General features: G+C 35.2%; 1 protein-coding gene across 1 annotated transcript in view; it reads left to right on the forward strand.

Moving 5' to 3' along the window:
• Gpc5 (glypican 5) overlaps positions 1-18,240 on the forward strand; it is a 1,275,516-nt gene that overhangs the window by 615,770 nt on the left and 641,506 nt on the right. Inside the window, exon 7 of the mRNA XM_028771916.1 lies at positions 12,247-12,406. Coding sequence (XP_028627749.1) covers positions 12,247-12,406 — 160 coding nt within the window. The remainder of the gene's footprint in view (positions 1-12,246; positions 12,407-18,240) is intronic.

Below are 18,240 nucleotides of genomic sequence, written 5' to 3' on the forward strand. Positions count from 1 at the left end.
TATTTTATAAGACCTGAATGCTATGGGATAAGGAACCAACCTAATACCTCAATTTGAACTTTGCTACCTATAAAAGATATTACAAATGGCATCACATTCTGAACTATCGTGTGCTACAGCTTCAAAATGTGTTACAGAAAAATGTATTTCAATTTATAACAAACAGTTCGAGTGTGGGTGTGTGTGTGTCCATGAATGTTTGTAAAGACTGTATCTAACAGAAATGGGAAAGATAATTCTTGTGATTCTCATAGAGGCCTTATGTTAGTATTGTCTCAAAGCATACTGACATTATGTAAGTGTGTGTGTGTGTGTGTGTGTGTGTGTGTGTGTGTTGTAGAGTATAGTAAAAGTATAAAATAATAATTTTTAAACTTTAGAGCTGTGACACCTACTAAGTTGGAATGAATATGTGGCTGCAGCAAGCTTAAACTATTTGCTCAAGTGCACACCTTTAAGAAGCAAGAAACAGAGTTTGTCTTAAAATGTATGTAAAAAAATGCATTTGTAGACACTCCCCAGGAGAACTAATGATACACAATTTTTGTTGGCTTACCGAAATTATTTTCAGAACATTTACTTTCATTTCATGTATGATTATCCAAAATTTTATAGTTTAGTTAAAGAAAGGTAGAGTAAAGAAATCTCCTGGTAAAGGTGAACATTAGGATGACATTTGCGAAGTCATAAGGCCTGTTACTATCTCGCATACTTGAGGTTGTCATTCTAAATGTGGCAGGCTGAGTTCCTCTCAGAGTAACCCTATAGTACACTGAAACATTAAGAGACTCTTCCATTTTCACTGAGCACCCAAGGACATACACTGCATAGAAAATAAGGAATAGTAATGCCAGATTCTAAATGAGATTCTAATACTTCACAGTAGAAGAAAACGGGAAGCTTGATTAATTAAAATTGCTAAACAGGGAACAATTATATAGTCCTGTTTCATGATGGAGGTCTCCCTTCCTCTGGTCCTTTGTGATTCTTCTTATTTTTTTTTATGTCATTTGATGAAGGCAATCTGCTGGAGATGAAAGGACAATGCTTGGTACACATTGGGCTGAGGGACACAAATCTCAGTTCTCCATCCTCATAAAAAGAAATGGCAAGAGAAAAATGCTTTGTTAATGATGGAAGATGATGATACCTCTATTCTCTGTAAAAAGAACACACTGTTTTGTTGGTAGAGAAGTCTGTAACTTGTACTTCAAGTTTTTCCCATGATATTGGATTTAAAAATAGTCAACTATTATATCAATGTAAATGTAAATTAATACTATTGGGTCTGGAGAAATAGCTTAACTTTAAAAATCAGTGGTTTCCAAAGGATCCCAGTTCAATTTCTACAACGCATACGATGACTCACAACTATCTGTAACACCAAGTCCAGAGGATTCAACACCCTCTGCTGGCACCAGACATTCCTGTGCTGTACTGACATATACAGAGACAAAAAAGTCATATACGAATAGACAGAAATGATTACATATAAGACCTTGAAGCTAATAGTAGGTTGTAATTAAAATTAAACAACTTTCCAAGAAAGAACAATGAGATATTGAACAATATATGTGTGTGTGTGTGTGTGTGTGTGTGTGTGTCTGTGGTGTGCTTTTTATAATAATTAACTAGAAAATGAGAACATTGTTACTAATACGGTCTCTGATTCGCTTGAAAGATTATGGTTACTAGAAACTCAATTTACTAAATGACTATGTTTTAGAAAATATCTGCTCTGTTGTGTTTCCTCTGTAGTTTTGTAAATTAAGTTAGAGTCCTATAATATCAGGACCATGATGTGTAAGAATTTCTAAAAACACTCCTAGCCTCAAGTCAAAGATAGGGGGTAGGGTGGGAAGAGCACATTAATGCACATACATTTAAACAACAAAATCTAACCTCAAGCCCTGTGGCTTTTGAACATTCTGTATGCTTGCAAAGACCTACCTGGGAAGCTTAAGGGTTTTAGCATGTTAAATAAAAATCACTTCTAACTGATAACCCGAACCATGAGCAATACACATTTAATCGTTTCCTGAGAAGTAAAATAATAAAACTGTTCAATATCTCACTGTTCTTTCTTAGAAAGTTGTTTACCTTTAATTATAGCCTGCCACATATCAGCTGCAAGGTCTTATGTGTGATTACTTCTGCGAAAGTAGATTTCTATACACATGTACGCACAATATTGTTAGCTGTCTTTATGCCAACGATTATGCAATAAAGCTTTTGAAAATTAGTATAGTAGCTTTGAAGTGATAATGAAGAAATAGAGCCTCACTTTTGAACAAATAGTGGGGAAGTCCCATTAAGGTCCTGTCCTGAAGAGTGAGATGCCTTTGTCTTGAGGAATTTGCCTCAGCCATCTCCTGCCTCATCACCCCTTTGAAGATGTTTTGCTTAGTATTCCCAGGTGTTCTCCCCCTCCCTCCTCCCTTCTTTTGCACTCATGATACAGAACAGCCACTCACAAACTGCTCTTTTGTCCCTGACTGGCTGTGGCTTCCTGGCCAACTAAACATAGATGCTGAAAGCAAGTGTCTGACATTTAACTCTGGAAGAGCCATGTGACGAACACTGTGTGCTTTTCAACAAAAGCTTCTCAGGGGCATGCAGTAGTTTCGCAAGAACCATTTGAAAGTTGATTAAAATTTGGCCTGGATAATCCTGTTTTGGTGATACATTGTTTTAAATCTGAGTTCATTTCTGTTTCCATCATGCAGAGATATCTAGAGTTTAGACTAGGATAAAAATTCACAGTATGCTGATTCAATCCATGTTTCCACAGTGGTTTAGAAGATGGGAGAAGGCACAGGTGTGAGGGTGGAAAAGCGCACTTTTCTGTGGAAAAATATTAAAAGACAAGTGTGGTATTACAGGTTCGAGAATAAATTTAGTAAACCTTGTGAGTGTGTGCATGCGTGCATGCGTGCATCCTTGTGTGTGTGTGTGTGTGTTTAACTTCACTGTTCTTTTTACAGAAATCACAAGACTTTTGTAAATAGCCAGCCTGGGTTACGTAAGCCAAATGCCAAAACAGCAGTGACCTTTCAAATGACTGGCACAACAGAGACAGAGATCAGAGAGCTCAAACGTAAAGCAAACCCTGACAAGAAACCATACAGACACAACTTCTGTGTCTGGTCAACCTAACATAACATGACATTGTGTAAAATGTGCTGGGCTTTTTAGCGTGAACAGTCCACAAAGGTTTAACTGTTGTTAAGAATACAGGGCTGGAGAGTTTCATTCAGCATGTGGGCTTGTGAGTAAAATGTTTTCTAAGTCTGCAAGAGCATCAGCAGGGGTCTTTTGTAAAAATGATTTCATTTATTTTTATTTTTTCACTTTTTATTAATCTTTTTATTCGTTTACATTTCAAATGATACACCCCTCCCCAGTTATCACTCTGCAACCCCTGCATCCCATACCCTTCTTCCCCCTACCCTTTGCCTCTATAAGGGTTCTCCTCCACTCCCACACCTACTCCTGCATCTCCATTCTAGCATCCCCTTATACTGACTTATCAAGCTTCCACAGGACAAAGGGCCTCCCCTCCCATTGATGCCATTTAAGGCCATCTTCTGATTCCTATGCAGCTGGAGCCATGGGTCCCTCCATGTATACTCTTTAGTTGGTGGTTTAGTCCCTGGGAGTTCTGGGTGGGCCGGTTAGTTGATATTGTTGTTCTTCCTATGGGGTTGCAATCCCCTTCAGCTCCTTCAGTCCTTCCCCTAGCTCTTCCGTTGGTTCCCCAGGCTCAGCCTGCTGGTTGGCTGTGCTTATCTGCTTCTGTATTGGTCAGGTAAAAGTGATTTTAATACTGTTACTAAGGACGTAGGAAGTCAGTTGGAATTGGGTCTAGCAGGGGTAGAAGTGAGATCAGAGGTTTAGAGGAAGGGACATTGTGTTTCAGTCAAATTTTGATGGCTCCTTTAAGTCTGTAGGGTAAAAAAAATTGACCACGAGGATTTGGGATCAGAGTTTCAATTTTAAACCTTTAGGCGCCTCCATTCTTTCTCTATACAAAAAATAAAAATGCCAATATCTTTTAAATAAAACTGGATTCATTTTTTGGTATCTGACTAATATATCTCCATGTATATGTACTTCAAATTATAATTTTCGCACTCATATACATACTTATACAAAATTATTTCAATCGGTACAAAAATAATAATAACAATAATTTAAATAATAATAATAATAATAATAACAATAATTTATAGTCTTTTATTAACCTTGAATTTTTTCTCTATTTTTTTTACCTTGTTACAACATTTCTACTAACATTTTAATTTTTGTCTGGTCATATTTATCATTAGTATAAAATTAAGTATTTTGCATTCATGCTTGAATGAATGAGATGACTTGTCGAGACTAACACAACCTTAATGTGTATTTACTCCTTAAACATCTACGTGAAGGGCTATGAGGGGAAAAAAATGACTACTTAGAAATCTGACATCCTGTAAAATGTTTTAAACCATATCATTCTGCTCTTAGGCTTAAAGTTTGTTTTTAGTATGATGGGTATTTCTTTCTCAGTGCACATGTACTATACCTATGAGCCAGCCAAGCCACGCTAGACCTCATTGCAAGTGTCTGACAGGCTCTTGCAAAGGTTGGATGTTGCTATACAGTAAAGTGAATTTTGAGTCTATTGAGAGATTAGTTCAGTAGCTGAAGGAAGTGTGTTTGCCTTAGACTCATCAGCCAGTCTACCCACCAACACACCCTGTAAGAAAGCCTCTCTAATGAGTTTCCTAAGCCAATTAAACCCAAAGAGGAAGCACCAGTCATCAAGCTGATGATTTTCAACTAATCGGCTGCCTGCACAAGCTGCATGGCATTGGGGTAAGGAAGAAGATTTTTTTTTCCATTTGGTTCTCACTCTGTTGTCTTCCCAATTTTATGGATGTGTGGTCATGTGCAATGCCTTATGAAGGAGTGTGGTGCTTTAGAGTGGATAAACTGCTTTCCTGAGCATTTTTATTCATCAGAATAAAACAAGTTTTAATAGGCTTAAGTGATTTGCCTAAGGCACGCAATTAATGTCTGGCTGGCATTCAAACCTATGTCCTTTCTTCTGCTCTAACTGTTCTATAAATATACATGCATTGGTTGAATTTCTACCATCTCTAATAGAGAATAAGTTAAAATCTTAAAACTTAATCATCTCAGCTTTGAGTAGACTGGGATAGCAAAGCTAAGGTATTCTGAACAGTAGATGCTGGGTTTTACTCCCATGTGGGTTCCCATCTTTCAAAGTGTATTGATACAGCAGGATCAGGCACCCTCTTACAATGATAATGAGGATAAAGTTAAACAGCCACCACTGAGTGCTTACACTGTGCTAAGAGTTTGCACCATAGAACCCAAATAACACACCATAGAACCCAAATAACACTCACTAAAGCAAATAAAAAAATTTATCTTATTTTACAGAGTCAGACAGCATAGGGCCAAAACGTTAGTGGTAAATTTATTTGTGATTTTAAGTTTAAAAACATCCACATGATGTATCTTCCTCTGTGAAAGGTATTTATGTTGTGTGTGTTAGAAATGGAGACATAGTTTTGGCAAACATCTGTCCTCATAATTTGACTGATTTTCATGTGTCCTATCGAAATAGCCACCATTTTCATTTCATAGATTCACTTTGTTATGTTTCTTTAAATACATATTGATAGGTTACACTTCTGCCAATCTGAGAAATGAGCAAATTAAAGCCAGATTAGATCATATTAAAGACAGGTTTATTGGGAGCTATACAAGGAGAGGTCACCGGTCCCAAGGACCAAGGCCAGGGAATTTGCCACGCGGAAAGGGGGTGGGAGAGTGGGGGAGGGAAAGAAAAAGTGAAAAAGGGGTGCGTGCACACAGAGAGAACAGAGAAGAGAGAATGAAAGACCAAAAATGTCTAGATTATAAAGGGAAGGGCAACCCAGCCCCTGGGTTGGAAAATTCCAGGTTGAGGGCAGAGTATGCCAGGTAGGTACTGAGAACATGGAGGCCATGTCTGCTTTGGTAAAACATACATCTCCGTTTCTTGTCCTAAAGTCCAAATGTTGTAGCCTTTTGTTAATTATAAATGAATCATCTATGTAATCATCCATACCTACTTCCTACTGACCTTGGAGTACCATTTTGGAGTGTGAAGAAATAGCTGGAATGTTGTCCAGGTCCAGGAAGAGTTGGTTGTTTCACTGCTGTCCAGGTTGTAGGACCATCTTTGGGTAGGAGCGTGTAGGCCCAGTTGAAATATTTGTGAAGCTGTGCCAGAGCACCTGCCAGTAACTGTGTTAGAGTTTTCCTGAATGTAGGTTCTGGGAGAACACCTGGATGTTAGGAACAGAAAAAGTATAGAGAGAAAGAAAATAGGAGGTTCTACATTTGTGACTTGTTAATTGGAGGAGCAGTGGGGGTTCCCAAGATCAGGGAAAGGGAAAAGATGTCACCCTCTAGAATAGGGGTGTGTGTGTGTGTGTGTGTGTGTGTGTGTGTGTGTGATGGGGACAGACTGTTAATGGACAGTACCTATGTTTTATCTTGAGTCCATTTGACTGTAATAACACATAGGGTTATAAACATCAAGGGGCAAGTCAGCCTTTGAGAGAAGGTAGACTGATTTTCAAAGGTTGTTCAAGAGGAGTGCGTGAAATGGTTCTTGTCCAATTGTGATGCACTAGACCCAAAAAGAATAAAACACACCTCATCTTTCAAGGATTGGAGAAAGACAAATGTAGAGAGAGCAGGTCTTCTGTGGAAGACCAGGGAAGAAGGAAGGTAAGCTTGTTATGACCACAAAGTCAAAACTAGAGTTTTCTTTCTACTCTAGAAACAACAAACAAACAAAGTAACAGAATCAATTTTTTAAAATATTTCAACATTATCGATTTTAATGAAAAAAATATATTGATTAACTTAAAAATGTAATGGCAGCACCTCTTGCTCTTCTGCTTTTAGTAACAAACAGAGAGAAACATTTAAGAAATACATCTTCAATTTCAAATGTTTAGTTAAACAAATTCTTAGAAATCTTCAGGGACTTAGAAATGAACTTATTTAAAATTACTCCTTTTTAAAAAAAATACAAAGACAATTTAGTGAAGTCATAAGATTTGCCTTTGGTAATGAGTAGCCTTTGGTACTTTCTCTAATTTTCTGATTGTTTTATTTGTTTTAATTTTATCTTATAGTACATTTTTAAATGCTTTCTTGGAATTAAAGCACATATGGATCCTTTCTAAGAACAGCACCTTTTTCTTTAGTGAAAACAGTTTGTCTTGGAAAATACTAATTACATGGCATATGAACAATTAAGGTTATCAGCTGGATAAGTGAATCAATTTTGCCACCATCAAGAATGGACTCAGTTATTCTAGAACTCCTTCCCACTGATGACATACAAAGAAAAGTGAAAACATTTTACTAAACCTAATTTGATACACAGGCCATTAATGATAGGATGTACATAATGAAGTGTTACCAGAGAAATAACAGCATTTATCAATATTATTGTAAATTTTCCATAATAGTTACATATGACAAGCACTTCAGTCATGACAATGAACATGAAGAGAGTTAAGCCCTAACTTCGCCTCTGAGAAATGGACTATTTATGAATACTTATGACATGGCCTCAAAATGTGGATTGAATAACAGTTAATGGCACAGTGTGTTGTTTTGGTAGGAAAAATCACAGAAATGTATGTAGGATTGATAGGGAATGTTTGAACTTGAAGGCTAAATTTACTTTGATGAGTTATGGAAAAGGGAGGGCCATGTATCCCATGGAAAGGAGAGTAAGAAGTGAGAGGAACACAATGCAAATATATTTTCCTGAGAATAGCCACACTTCTCTGAGGCAGACAGTGGTCTGAAGAACTGCAGTTAGAATACTTTCAAATGAATCCAATCAAATGCAGTACATTCCAGAGGACCTTGACTGGCAGGTCACCATTTACTTTAATGTTGCCCTCATTTCTAGATGTATATTGGTTTGTACCAAGTGATTTCAGACAGGCAATTTGCTTATGTAAATTTGAAAAATGCTAGGTGAATCCCAAGGAGACGAGATTGCTTCTTGTGGAATTTCTAACAAACTTTAATTTGAACAAATCAAGAAGGGCCATTCTGTGAAACTGTGAAGCAGTTCACCTTTCTCCTTCTGTATGTGACTCCTCCATCTGTACTGAGGTTTCTGCTGACCTAGACATTATGAGAACCAGGCTTCTGTTGCTATTGTTGTTGTGGTGGTGGTGGTTGTGGTTGTTTTTAAATAAATCACGCTTTAAGGGTAAAAAATGACATGGTAAAAGTATTGATTTGGAGAAAATAATGTTGTGCTAGTGGGCAAGAAGCCCTATGCAGTGTGGGATAAGGTGAGATAAATGTGATGGAATGTGAATAGAGACAGATGGTTTCATTGTACAATAAAGAAAAGTAAGGTAGTCTTTGCCTCCTATTGTTGGTTAGAGACAAACTAGTGAGCACCACTGGTGAACATAACAACCAAAGTATATTCTATTGAGAAGTTAGGTCATAGTCTATCTGTTGGGAGTTCCCTGCAAGAATCTAAGGATATGTGATTTTAATGAAATGTTCCAATATGATAGATTCTTTTCATCTCTGTGATAATGTTGCTGATATAAACAATTTAAAGAACTAATGAATGACTTTGTTCACAATTTAAGAGGTCTGCATTATGAAAGGGACATACAGAAGAGAGTATCACATCATGGAGGTGAGAAAGTAGAGCTGAAACCAGGAAGGAGCTGTGACAAAGTACAGCTACCAAAACATATTCCTGCTACCAAGCGCTCCCTCAAACTAGGTCCCTTTATCTTCCCGTTCTTGTTCTTTTGTGATCTGCTCAGATTCTGGACCTATCTGGAGAATAAAGCATTCTTCAAGTCAGAGCCTTTGTGATTTAGAAATGTGTCACCAGGCAGTCAGCTCTGTACCATCCTAACATCTCAGACTCTTCGCAATCCAGTCAAGGTGACAATCACATGCCATCAAATGAATAAAGATGGGTATGCATTGCCCTGTATGAATAGAAAAAATTGATAAAGCTAATTATACTTGTAGAAATTAAATATATAAAATACATTCTCCATGCTTAGGAAAGGTAGATACTAATCCTATGAGAGGAGAGGGGCTTTATCTGGGATGCTCAATACAGTGAGAGATCCTAGGTTTTGTGGGGGTGGAGGATTACCATCATAGAAGGAGTAGCATTAGTTCCTACATGAAGACATGGAAAATAGGATTACAACAAAATCGAGAAAATGAAAACATATATGTATTGAAATATGATAACTTATGTCTAAGGGTATAATTTTTCTAGTAGTGTGACTTTATTCTAAGGAATATGTTATATATATATATAACATATATATATATGTTTTCTGACCCTTGTGACTTCAAAACATGGAATTGTTCTTGGAATGTGTTTTCCTCCCATGTGTAGTGGATAGGAGGACATTTACTTCAGATTACTCATTATTGCTCGCTGCTGTTATTCAACTGAATGTTCATATGCCTCTATGGAAAACAGTTTTTGACGCACGTGGTTTGTTCTTCTGATGGTATATAGCTTGAAATTATGGGAACTTTACTTCTATGATTACTCTTAACCCTCAGAGTATAAATTGCTGTGAATAATGTAGTTATTTCATGAGACTTTGTTATGCCTCATTTATAGGCTCCATTCTCCAAGGCCCAACATTATCTAGGGCAGTAACAACTCTAAATCAAAGAACAAGTTTTCTGACAATTAACACTTTTAATCACTTTCAACTCAAAAGTTTTTTTACAATAGTATATTTTTACAGTGACCATACTTCTGTTCGTGATTTTAAAATCAAATTACTTGGGTCAGGTTATGGAAATTTATGTTTTGTAGTTCATAAGATTGTGTCTGTGTTCTGGCCTGGATCCCAGTAAAACACTAGAAGAATTCTTAGGAAAATAAAGTTGATATGGGAAAAAGTTAGTAAAGAATGTGAGTGTCAAAGAAGATGGCAAGACGTCACCAGAGCATGGCTTTTGCTACAGTTGTCACATAAGTCTTCTTCATAAGTGGATTCATTATCAGATAATTTTTACACTTAATAGTGAGTGTTTAAATAAGATTGTAATAGACCATGTAACAAGATAGATAGTAGTGATCAGATGCATTCATTTTTAATGTGTTGGTACCGTTGTTTTTAAATGAATGTTTTTATGTTTTATTTTTAATATGACAATGGCACACAGATACACTGTGATTATTTTAGAAGGAAGGAAGGTGAGTTAGTTATTCAAGGAATTCACTCATAACCAAGGTTCCTAGTGAAGGATGTAAGAAGGAGGATTCATGTTTCATTATCTTGGACATTAATAGCCCTATCCCCTAATGGTCATGCTAGCTACATGATAAGTAGAGACTTGAATAACAAGTAATAAAGGCTGTAAAATGAAACCACTTCTCTTTATCTCTTCACAGTTGAGTTTGTAAGGGTTGCCTGTGTACCCATATTTCACCATCGTAATGACCCCGCTCCCCCATCTCTAGTAACAAGCATAGATAGCAACCTCATAACTCTACCAAAGAAGTTCCACTAATAGACAGCATTTGATTCATTAGAATTTGAAATTATTCTTTTAACCCTAGGGACACGTTCTTTGAGAACTGCTAACAAGCAAGGAGAGTGTTAAATTTATTTGTCATTGTTTTTATGTTTTAGTTAGAAAGGTAGAAATTAAACAAAAAAACTATAATACTTGGAATTTGTGATCTGTTAGATTTTAATTGTGAACTTTATGAACTTCAAAGTCCAGTTGCATGATATAAGTATTCTTAATGGAAAGCATATTTGTTGTAACTTATCTTATTCTTCATGCTCCTTGAGTATGAGATGCTATCATTTGGATGAATGTGTAACCGCCAGCTCAATCTTTGTTATGCATTGATACCACTTCTTGGGAAATTACTGAAATTCCACTCCTCATCTCATGCAAACAATTATAATGTACAGCCATGAAATGGACAATGGAAGGATACTTCTTTTACAGCATCTGCGCTCTTTCTGCTTGTATTTAGCCACATGTGCCCCAAATTGCCTTAGAGAAGAAAATGTCACACCTAGGATTATTTTTACATGTCTTATCTGTGAGTGAACTATTCTCTTATTCATATCATCACATTATTGGAAAGAATTCCCCAAAATTCCTATATTATTAAAACTATTAATAGCATTTCTAGTCTGTAAGGGAAATAGCTATTAAATTTACTTTGCTTGTAATGGTAGATGAAATTGGTGACAACTAAATGCTATGAAGTTAAAAAAAAAATGGGAGAATTTGCAGAAATGTAAGTCTGACTTTAAATCTGTCCTGTACCATATACATCAGATCATATACTTAATCTAAAGAATGTCAAAGGTTTCCACATATTTCTCTGTCCAAAGTACTAGACTTTTGATAATTTTTTTTTTTGGACAGAAAGAACTCTGTGGCTGAAGAAACTGTGGATTTTCAGTTTTTAAACTGATACAAGATTCTCAGCCAAGGTGTCACAGTGAGGTCTATATTGTATAAAAACACAATTGACTGTAGCTACACATTGCTTATTCAGAAGTATAGTGTCATTCAGTCAAATGAAAGCACAAGGCCTGAATTTGTTTCCCAAAGCATTATCCAAATTCTCACTTCAGAGTTAATAGGTGGACTGTTGCTCTTTCCAGATACAGATTTTGTCTGTCATTTTTTTTACGGTTCCAGATATTACTTCAAATGTTCTAAAAAAAAAAATTCCTTAGTCACAAAGTCTTTTTCTGTTGAAAGAAGAATCTATCAAAAAGTCTAGTATTTTGGACAGACACAGGTATACAATCTTTTACATTGTTTAGGGTAAATATATAATACAATATATATGGTACAGGACAGATTTAAATCCATCTTACATTTCTGCAAACCATTTTTTGACTTCTCAGTTATTAATTCTCATTAATTTCATTTGCCCTTACTAGTGAAGTAAATTTAATAGTCCTTCCTCTTATAGAACATAACTGTTATTATTATTTTAATAATGTAGGAAATGTTAAGGTTTGATTTGATTTGGTAGCTATACTTAACTATATAAGTATATGAATCCTTATAAGGTAATCATTGTAATATCTGAATTTCTGACTAAACTGTTTAAGAAAATGTGCAAGTATTACCTATAACAATATTGTTATTGTCTATATTCAGTTGTTACAGGGTAGATCACCCAAACCCAACAAGTGGGAGCTTCCTCAGCCAGGCAGTGGTGGCGGCATGCTTGAACAGTCTAGTGGAGATTGTGATGACGAAGATGGTTGTGGGGGATCAGGAAGCGGAGAAGTCAAGAGGACCCTAAAGATCACAAACTGTGAGTGCAAGCATGTAGCACTACATTCAAATGGTTGGTTTTGAAATATCAGTTAGGAAACTGTTACTGTGAATGTAACAATGCAATGGCCACCCCATCAAAAACATACGGGAGCAACTGGCATGGAAATGAGCCTGCTTTTAATTGTGTAGAACGTTCATTCCTGGGTTTACATTTATTCTGCACTGGTGGGTTTGTGCAGAAATTATACTTGTGTGTGAAGAACTGATGAGTCATGAGGAGTTTTAAGAATTATAAAATTTTAAAGAAAACCAATCTTTAGGACATCCCGCTCAATGAATATTGATTAATAATGTGAACTAGATTGATAAGAAGCACTAAACAACCAAACATGTACGTTCACAGTTTTATGTCGCAAATTACATGGTTTTACTATATTAAGCTTTTATCTTTGTTATCCTCCAACTGGATTCATCTCATATGAATAAGCAGTTTTGTTAGCTATTTGAGAGTTTCATATGTGTTTTGGTCATGTTCACCCTCCTCCAGTAACCCCTCCTCCTCAATCCTGTAAATCTTAGCTTTTGAAAAATCTCACCTAATGTTGACTTTCTTTTTGACTGTATGAGTTATAAAAAGTTTCTGAAATGTTCAATTAGTCATTTGCAGAAAAGATATATCTTCCAGGGCCAAGGAGATGGCTCAATATGGAAATTATCTCCCATATAAACATGAGGACTCATCTAAATTGTAACCACTAAAAGCACCTAAATCCTCAGGTGTAGCGCTAGTATCTGCATTCCCGTCTCAGGGAAGATGGACAGGAGGGATTCCTGGAACTCAATGGCCAGAAACTCTAGCCAAATAGAAAAGTAAAGCGGTGAGCAATAAAGAATACCACCTTGCATCTTCCTTTCACACACAAACACACACACACACACCACATCACATGTATGCATGCACACACAAAATCATATGCACACATGAACACCTATACACAGAAAAGATACAACTTCTAATTTAAAAGGTTCGGAAAGTGAAAAAGAGAAAGAAAAGCAACTAAGTGTTCCACTCTGTTCTTTATATAGATAGATCTACAGCCTGCAATGCCATGCAGAATTATATATTCATGGGGCAGCATAATCAAAGTGATCAACTAAGAACAAAATGCCAAAGTTAATACAGCCCAAGCACATGACTCCAAGTTATCAGTTAGCTCTGACTCTACCAAGGCTGAAGCTGATGTAATCTTTCTGAACATTGTAGCCTCAAACGCAGATTGACCTAGTACCTTGTACTGCACTCAAGAGTGCCTTCTATGATACAAATCCTCTGGTGGGAGAAAAAAATATTCAGTAATAATGTTGCAAAGATTAAAATCTCAATTCCTTGTTCACTGAAAAATCTTGCTTTATTAGCAAAATATATTGGTTAAATATCTGGAAACCAATAGTGATGCAAAATATAAAACAATTTGCACAAAGAAACAGGTTTTCTTTTTAGATGTAGCAATTGATTTACAATGAAACAAACAGCTATGGGGTCCCTATGACAGGTGGTGCATGTCCTACTTCTAATGGTAGAATTAGGGACATGTGCTCTTCTAGTTGGTATGGATAGTTCTTCTTATATTTATTTTTTGGAGGGATACATACATAAAAAATAAAATAAAAATTTTCAATAGTAAAGCAATTTTTACTCAAAGTTAAAAGTTTCTCTTCTATATTTAGGAATTAGGACAGAGTGCTATTCAATTCAAAATCCATTATTTTCTATATATAGTTTCTACATATGACTATTTAAATATAATATATATGTGGATAATATATAACATACACATTCTATAATTAGTTGTTTTACTGTTAGCAGGATTCTAAGACATCAAAATACATACTATAAATGAATAATGTGAACAAAAGCAGAAATAAAATTATGAGCTGAAGTAAACTAATTTAAAATTGTCTCCATATATATGTTTGTCTATGCGCACATACAAACTTGTAATTTTATGACATTCTTTCGCATTCTAGAGTTATTTACAATCTCAAGAACTTGGTATAGATAAAATTTGTGTTGTTTTATGAGAGAAATAGATCCAGTGAAAGATATTCAACCATGGTTTTCTCATCAACCAAGGTGTCAGGGGGGCAGGAGTGAGTTTTTACTGCAAAACCTTGTTTTCAATTACTGCCGAAATGTCCAGGTAGTCCTAAGAAAGGCCCCATCAAAACTGGAGAGACTACTCCAATACAGATGATTGTCAGCAAGTCCAGCAAACATTGAAAAATCCTCAATTGTTTGCTTCAGTCAGGCTGTTTGCTACTTCTATGTCTTTATAACTGTTGTCTATCAATTTTTAATAAATGGGTAGGAAATCACCATGGATAGCCAGCTGAAATGAAGAAGCCTGAAGATTCTGTGCAATGTGGGCTGTGCTTCTTGATTTTTATAGCATTACAATACTCTGTTTTACAGCTTTGGGCTATCTTGGTCCAAAACGTAAAGGCAGTTGTAGTACTCTCAAGAGCTGGGCAATCCTATGTTCTAGAAAAGTTTATGGGCTGTTGCTTTATTACTTTGTTAAGAACTTGGTGTGAGTCATTATTTGTTCTTTATTCCATGTGCACTCTTAATTAGCTAGAAAATTTATGGTTCATTTGTAATCTCAAAATGTCAAATTGAAAATAATGTAATATATGCAAAATTTTAGCAGCAAATTATTTACAATTTAGGTATGATTTCTATTTAATCATGATACTAAATAATTCAATATTTTAATATTTTATTTTATAAGATTTATTATTTGTGTATGCCTATGTGTGTGTATGAATATGTGTATGTGAGTGTGCATGTGTATGTATGCTTATCTGTGTGTGTGTGTGTGTGTGTGTGTGTACATGTGAGAGCCGGTGCCCATGGAGTCCACTGGAGGTGCTACTGCAGGTAGAGTTACAGGGAATTGTGAACCATCCAACATGGTGCTGTGGACCAAATGGGTCCTCTGAGAAAGAAAAAGCGGTCTCTATTTTCTTTCCTACCTAGCTTTCTCTCCAGCTCCAACTCTGTCACATTTTACAAAGTGCTTCCATTTGTAATCCCGTTTGGGCATGCATATTAAATATAAAGTGAAGGATTGCTTACAAGTAAAAGCCACGTATGATACATAGCTTTCAGTCCTAGGGAATGAAACTATTTTCTTATTTCAGCAAAACCATATTAAAATATCTCACATCACAGGTAAGTTGTCTATATTGGAGTGATTTACATATATTTGCATATTCAGTGAGGACCTCAAATTGTAAGATTAGCATCTTTGAATCTTCCCTTTTCATACCTCACTCTGTCCACCTACATCTGATGTCCTTCTACATGAGGAGCTGAGGTAGGATATCCATGACGATGGACACCATCCAGTTCACTCTTTCTTTCTTCGAATCAAGGACAAACTTAATATTGCTAAAATTAGTAACCCTTCAACAACTGGACTTTCTTCTCAATCTCCAATGCTGATATGGTAAACCAGTGTGCAATTGACAACAGATTATAGGAAAACTGTGGCCTTTGTAATTTTGAAACTCATTGAAATTCTTATATAATTCACATTTGATAACAATGAGCAAGTTTATTTTAATGAGGTGGCTCACAGTAACAGCATCACACAAAATAGATGTGATCACAAGTTCATTTAGATATTAGACATTAAAAATATAGATTTTGCATCTTCAAAGTCCTATGTCTGTAAGGTATAATATTTATTAATTTTTCTTTTGCAATATTTCGTACCATGTTTAGCAGAGTTGTTTTTAATATTTTATTCTCATTGAAAAAAATGTAAATGACTTTAGCGTGTGTTCCGAATGTCAGTGGTGTTTCTGAGTGGCCATGTTAGAGTCCTTGGTTACTTGTTCATAATAGGAGTCCACGCTGACTGGGAACATTCATAATATCAAGGCAGCCTTGGGTCCTTGAGCCTTCCTGACTGTTCCGTTCAGCCATCCAAGGCATTTCTATAAAAGGAATCTGTTGTTTAAATGAAAGGAGCTATTGTTTATATTGCCTTTGATTCATCACATAGAATTCTTTGTCAGTTTCTAACAAATGAGTCTATATGATGGTACCAAGATGACCTTGGAAGAGACTGTCATCTCTACATACACAATGAAGTAAAAATTACCCTTTGTTGCTTAATAAAGAAGAGACACTAATTTACTTAGTGACATGGAGTTTGTGGAATAAGTGAAAACTCTTGATTTCCTTGTTTCACATAAATCAGGATTGCTTCAGGATCTCAGCTCATGGTGGACATTGGGGAGTACTCAGAGAACATGACTTCGGTTTTTCTTCCAGACCTATGAGAACTTCAAATTAACCTTGTTGTTAAAAACAAACAAACAAAAACAAAAAATCACAACTGCCTGTAATTTTCTATTGTCTCTCATTTCTCAAGCTTTGAACAAAGATCAAGGGTCATTTTTCATTATAGTCCTAATGATATTTTCCTTTTCCATTCTAGGTCTTTTAAGGTAGCACATGCATATATAAGATTTTAATATCATTAAGATATTTCCAAATAAGTTAGAACATTCATATTGCTTCTTCTAAAATTAAAGTATTACGAAACTTGTTCAAACAAAATGCACTGATTCTGCCTTGTTAAGAGTTAACAAAGTAGGCAGTAAATTAATGAAGGAAAATAATGAAAATGTGGTGTGAATAATTAAATTGTTCATTATGTGTTTATTTAATTTGAACAAAAGTAAACCTCTTCTTGATGATACTTGAATTCATTTCCTGAGACACAGCAAAAGTAACCTTGAATAATGACTGTATACTTTGATATACATATTATTAGTGCCTAATTTGGGGCCAGATGAAACATTGCATGACACTTTTCTTTCAATTTTTATAAAGAAATTCCATTTTCCAATTAAACTTCATTTAAAAGAACTAGCTAGTTCTACTTTAACTCTACTGATGAAAATTATACTGAAGACACATCTAAGTCAAATAAGTTTTATATGTGATCAGATTATATGTGATCAGAATAAGTTTTATATGTTATTCAGATTATAATATTTCACTTTGGTTTATAAATAATTGATATTCATCCTGGATACTAGCTATTTTGATAACAAGATGAAATATAATATGGGTACCTAATGAATCATATAAAATCATCTTTTACCCTCTTGAAAAGTTATGCATTATATCCATCGGTTTAAATAGTAAAAGTTAAATGAAGTCTATGTCCTTGAATGCCTAAGTGATGATTTTCATTGAATTGGCTTTGACTGTTGTTAAATTTCCAAGGTGAATTGTAAAGACATTAATTAAAATCTTAGAAAGCCTGATAGCATGTATTCCAAATTAGACAGAAATTCAACAATATCTCAAAACTAACCATACTCCAAATCAGATTATAAAAAATAAAGAATTCGAGCTTTCAAAACAGGACACTGCTGAGCATATTTGTAAGAAAGATGAAGGATATGAAAATTAAAATTCAAAAGAATATCACTAGATGAATTTATCTTGCCATAATTGAGCTCATCTAGTTATTAACAAAGAAAGAAAGATAGAAATACAGACAGAAAGAAATGAACCTGTATTATATTATCATTTTATTTCCCATAAACAACAAGATAAAAATTTGCAACATTTTCTTCTCTTAGGGAACTTGTTGAACTGCATAATATTGCATCAAGTTACATATGTAATTGACACCTTAGGAACTACTTTTAAATATAACTATGTAATAAGGGTGATATGAACTACTTACCAAATAATTAAATGATCACTAATCATAACTTATTATAAAGTTAAACAGAATACAGTCTCAAACATACATCTCAAATATATACACTTCTTAAACA

This window comes from Grammomys surdaster, unplaced genomic scaffold (genome assembly GCF_004785775.1).
Source record: "Grammomys surdaster isolate TR1022 unplaced genomic scaffold, NIH_TR_1.0 65, whole genome shotgun sequence".
In the NCBI taxonomy this organism is placed as follows: Eukaryota; Metazoa; Chordata; class Mammalia; order Rodentia; family Muridae; genus Grammomys; species Grammomys surdaster.